A 5,587-nucleotide genomic window follows, 5' to 3' on the forward strand; every position below is an offset into this window, starting at 1 on the left:
TCCTATAAGGGTTCCGTATTTCCTTTAAAGGTACGGAACCCTAAAAACAACAACAACAACAACTTTGTTTTCGAAGCCCTAGTAAGTGTACTCAAACTATATTATTTTAGTACCACCTCTTTTTCAATCTTAACTAATAAAAGGTGCAACTGAAAGAAAACTTTTGTAACTTTAAATATTTATTGATTTAAAATTACCCCCTTTCATTATTCGCTTTGAAATTGATCGATTGGATAATGTTCTTTATACTTCTTCAGATGTTTTTCCATTTGATTCATTTGTTTTCTGGAACAAAGACAAAATATTTTTTATTACGTTTCAGTGTATATAATAAACAACTGAGTGCCATGCCATACTAGTGTGTGTTATGAAATACTTACTGTAAATTCAGAGGCATGTCATAGTAAACATCTTCTAGCATCTCCTTCCAGTGGGGTTTCTTCTTTTTCTCCGCTTCTTGCATCGTCCTTAACACTAAATCACGCGCTTCTTTAGCAAACTGCTTGTCAGACTCTAAATTCCATAGGCCTAGAAAGAAAAAGTAGGTAATAAAAATTTCACTCCTATTTTTGCACGGGGCTGGTCGACCTGAGATTGGCTTTTTAATAAAACTGCCATGGCAGTTCGTTAACAAAGTTGAAAAACGACCTGTTGTTTTATTTCTTTTAGTAGGTAAGAATAAAATTCTGCAAAACTCTGAAAATATCTTCCTGAGAATCTTTTCAGTTCAAATACATAGTTTTCATTAAAAAGAAGCCATATTCAAGCCAGTCTATTAACGTTTATGGTGCAACAATGTCTCAAAAAAAAAGAAGCTCATTACTTTAAAAGCAGATAAGGAATAAAAGAAATGATTTGTACCTTTTCCTTCTAGATAGAGTCTAAGCTTCTGGACAGGATCCTCATCTTGCATCCATTTGTGAATTTCTTCCACTGGTCTGTAAGCGCTGCTGTCGTCTGATGTAGAATGGTGTCCCACTCTATGCGAAATCAAATTAAAGTTGTTTCTCCAATCACAGAGGCAAATAAAACTCGTTTTACACATATTATCATCATCGTCATCTCACAGCCCAATTGATATTTTTGAATTGTAATTTTTATACTTAAGTATTTATAGTATTTGTAAAAAAATGTTAATATATTTATGAAATTAAATATACTTAACCCTGATTTTAATTTTAAAAAAACAAGAAAGATTTGGGGTTCGACTTCAACATACGTCTGTAACGTACCTATATGACATAGCTTCAATAAGGACAGGTTGATTTGCCATTGCTAGTTCCCTCGCCTTTTCAACGGCCTTGTAGACTGCAAGAGCATCGGTTCCGTCAACCCGTATTGTATTGAGTCCCAGCGCTGGGCCGCGGGCCGCAATCCCATCCCCACGATACTGCTCACTTGTGGGTGTAGAAATCGCATAGCCGTTGTTTCTACTGGCAAAGACATTAATGCTTATTAAATGTGTTATGTTCCACAGCTTATTCGATAAGGTAATTGCTGATTTCTTTGTATGTTTTATATACTGATTACACTTATCTGCTTGTTTTATACAGAAAGTGCGCAGGATATATAAGCATCACGCTACTCCAGACCTGGGTGAAAGATATTGGGTAGGTTGTACCTACTTACTTACAAATTATCAAGAATTTCTTACAAGATTGTTGGTTTTCTCACAATAATTTCATTCATTTCACAATGAATTAATTGTTCGTATGAAAATAGTATCTGTCTAGAATTTTTGTCACTTACCTATAATTACGGCTGCCCCACACTTTTCAAGAATGGAGATGCTGCTTTGTTAGTACTGCCTTATTCAAATCCAGGTGTAAACTAACAAGAATAACTTACCAGAACATTATGACAGGGCATTCTAGCGTAGAGGCGAAGTTGAAAGCTGCATGAGCGTCACCTTCTGAGGCAGCACCGTCACCGAAGTAGCAGATGACGCAGCGATCGTTGTTTGGGATTCGTTTGAATGCGTACGCTGCACCCACTGCTTGCGGCATTTGTGTTGCTGGAATGTTAAAAAAGTTGGTTGGTAATCCGACTCAATTGACAAAATTATTGACAATAACTGTGGTTGGTGATTCTTTTTCGCCTTCCAATAGGTACATCTTTCCCCAGATGAGTACAATAAGTAGACCGCAAGAAAAACTTTGTTCGAAAGAAATAGTAGGTACTTGGTGGGTGATTCATGGTCACAGTCTAGCGCCGATGACATCAATTTTAAATACAAATTTCATATTTTTAACACGACCCCATTATGTCGGCAAGGATAACATTTTAAAAATTTAGCTTTGAGCTTGCTAAGTACCTACCTTGTCATACTTTTAGTGTTAAGTTGGACTTTACAATAATTACAATAATTCAATTACTTTATTAATTATTATCTAACTACTTGCTTTTGATGGTGATAAGGTTTCACATTCAAATCCATAATATTTTTATTCAATTAGACTTTTACAAGTACTTTCGAATCGTCAAGAGAACCACTGGTTCGGAATGCCTTTCCTATCGAGAAGAACCAGTAAGAAACTCGGCGGTTGCTCTTTTTAAAGATTTAAAAATAAAACATTCTTACCCAATGGACTAGACAGCGTAACAATATTTCTCTGCTTGCTGCCATAATGTACTGGCATCTGTCTTCCTTTGCCAGGGTCCTCATGGTTTCCATAGCACTGGTTTATAATCTCTGTTACCGTCATTCCCCTGTAGAGCAGCACTCCAAGCTCTCTATATTGAGCGAAGACCATATCTCGCGGGGACAGTGCCGCTGCGCTACCAACGTGGATTCCTTCTTCTCCATAATTGGTCATGTAGAAGGATATACGTCCTTGTCTGAAAACAAAATTGCAAACAACAAACAAAACATTGACATTATAAAGACACAAGTAAGCACTGAAATTTTTAGGTACTTATCTAGCAGCCAAGAACAGTTAAAAGCGGCCTAAGCCAAAAACAATATTGGACCATGAACCATCAATCATTTTATTTAGCTTTTACCACAAGGAGTTATATAATCCACATTGAGCTACGATTTATATAGCCGTGTAAATGAGAGTTATAACATACCTCTGGGATTCATACAGAATCTTATCCATTTGATTCAGTTGTACCATTGTTTTGTACATGTTGAGAAGTGTCTCAGTCTCTATTTTGGGTTCTTCTCTTCTATCTATAACTTCTCCATTGTTATCCAGAACACGATAGATGGGGATAGGGTCATAACTGTTCTCGTTTAGTATTTTCATTTCCGTCACGTAAGGGGCCTTTGCTCCGGGAAAATCTGCATTTTTGCTGCCATTCTGGGATGTTTCCGGTCTTATGTGGGTAGAGAGTGACTGAAATTTTACATAGAAAGCGCATAAATGAGCTATAATTACCTAGAAGATTTTTCACTGTGGATGACCAATCGAAGCACAAAATATACTTTATTCGTTGAATTAATTTAAATTTATAAGGAAAAGGCGACTGAATGACTGACTGATTATTATCAATGCACAGCTCGAACTACTGGACGGATCGGCTGAAAGTAGAAAGAAAAAAATAAGGATTTTTCAAAATTCAACCTCTAAGGGGGTAGGTCAAACCATCGGTAAAACAGAGACTTGAAAATATACTTAGTCAACGCGGATGAAGTCGCAGACATTATAAGCTAGTTTTATATAAATATTTCAAACTTGGAATACAAAGTAAATAAACATATAAAACTCTTTTATAGATCGTTGAGTCCAGCGTTGTAAAAGCAATGTAAAAATTCAAAGGCTTGTTTGTTAAAAATAAAACATAAAGTTAAATAGTCGTCAAAAACAGCAATTTTTATGATAATGAATAGAATAGCAAAGATTTTTATTCAAATAAACTTTTTAGAAGTGCTTTTGAATCGTCAAAATAATTTAGCATCTAACGATCCACCTTATCATAAAAATTACGTCAACTAATTAATAAATTATTGAAATAATAAAATTATCTTATCGTTCTATAACTATACGAGATTATCTACAAGTATGCCTAGTAAATTAGAAAATAGTACATACTCTTATTCCGTGGCTAAGTCTTTTCAGACGAATAAAACTAACTCCACTTTTCAGCGCCATCGTAAAACTGACTGTGTTATGTGTTCGATGTATTCACTATTGTGATGTATCGTGTTGTATTGACTCAGAAACATTACCTACCTACATTAGCAAGTAAGATAAGGTTGGCCTTTTCGTTCATACGTATGCTAGAGGTCAATAAGCTTGTTATCAACTGTTTGAAAATAATGTGTTTAGCGCACGAGCGCCATACACATATTATTTTGTAGCCATTGTTCACTAAGTAGTACCTACTTATTACATGTTATTTTGTTACAGTTTAGGGTGTACATGGTTATCCCTCGTCTGTTTTCATTGATCATAATTTTTTAATAATCAATTAGATAGCTAATGCTCGCTGTAATGTGACTCGTGTGCCATTTAGTAATATATTTTCTTATAAAGAATATAGTCATGCTAATCATGACTAATAGTCTTTTGTCAGGAGTGGGTACGAAAATAGTGCAACGGGTGGGGTTTGAACCGGCGACCTTTTGGAATTCTGTCCGCTCCTCAACCGTTGAGCTATCGAGGCTCTATTTAATTGGTCAGACACCTTTTTGCACGTCCCAACAACAACTGTACAAAATTTTTACTCAATCAGATGAAGGATGAGCGAATACGTACAGCAACGAATATAAATAGACAGACGGATAAACATGATTTTTTATTATAATATGTTGACGTGTCGCATATTAATAGGTACCTAGCTATAATACCTATATTTTTCTTTTATTATGCACTACGTCACCTATTAAAGTAAGTTCAAGTAAAAACTTGGCATCTGTTAACAAACGATTATTTATCGAAGTGTCCGTTAAGTGTCATTTAGGATTATTTCCACAGATTATTTCAGACAAACATTATCTCCCTTTTTAACCGACTTCCAAAAAAGGAGGAGGTTCTCAATTCGTCGGGATCTTTTTTTTTTTTTTTTTATTATTATAATCCTAGGCATCTATTAAAAACACAACATGATGGTTGAATGCGATGGTTTGAAAAACATGGAATCTTAGTAGGTAACTAGTAACTACCTACCTATACGTAATATTTGTTAATCTGATAACTTATCAGTCGTTCAGATTTAAGTAGGTATGTTTGTTTCACCTAGTATCACAGAATAATTAATAATAGTACCTACTAACGCTCTGTAGGCACAGCATCTTATTAGGTAGGTGTAATTTAGCACTCAAAAATGCTTGCTTTACATTTTCACCCTACTAGGTAATAATATTATGAATGCGAAAGTTTATATATATGGATGTATGGATGTTTGTTACTCTTTAATCACAGGATTTTGATGAAGTTTGGTGTTAGGTAGGTACAGAGTTAGTTTACATCCCGGGGACGGCTATAGGCTCCTTTTTATTCCGGAATATTAAAGAGATCTTACGGGATTTTTAAAGGCTCATCTGTTTAATCGATTTATATGAAATTTGGTACAGAGGTACCTTACAACTTATTATGCTGGAAAATCAGAGTTCCCACGGGACTTTTGGACAACCTAAATC

At 35.1% G+C, this 5,587-nt stretch overlaps 1 protein-coding gene across 1 annotated transcript; it reads right to left on the reverse strand.

Moving 5' to 3' along the window:
- Positions 1 to 166: 166 nt before the first annotated feature.
- LOC123870071 (2-oxoisovalerate dehydrogenase subunit alpha, mitochondrial) lies at positions 167 to 4,185 on the reverse strand. The gene is made up of 8 exons (XM_045913239.1): positions 4,038 to 4,185; positions 3,073 to 3,341; positions 2,582 to 2,838; positions 1,849 to 2,014; positions 1,233 to 1,433; positions 862 to 980; positions 381 to 528; positions 167 to 285 (listed from the first exon to the last, which is right to left on the reverse strand). Exons 1-8 carry the CDS (start codon positions 4,095 to 4,097, stop codon positions 207 to 209), a joined length of 1,299 nt encoding a protein of 432 aa, XP_045769195.1. The 5' UTR covers positions 4,098 to 4,185; the 3' UTR covers positions 167 to 206.
- Between the last annotated feature and the right edge of the window lie 1,402 nt (positions 4,186 to 5,587).

This window comes from Maniola jurtina, chromosome 12 (genome assembly GCF_905333055.1).
Source record: "Maniola jurtina chromosome 12, ilManJurt1.1, whole genome shotgun sequence".
NCBI lineage: Eukaryota > Metazoa > Arthropoda > Insecta > Lepidoptera > Nymphalidae > Maniola > Maniola jurtina.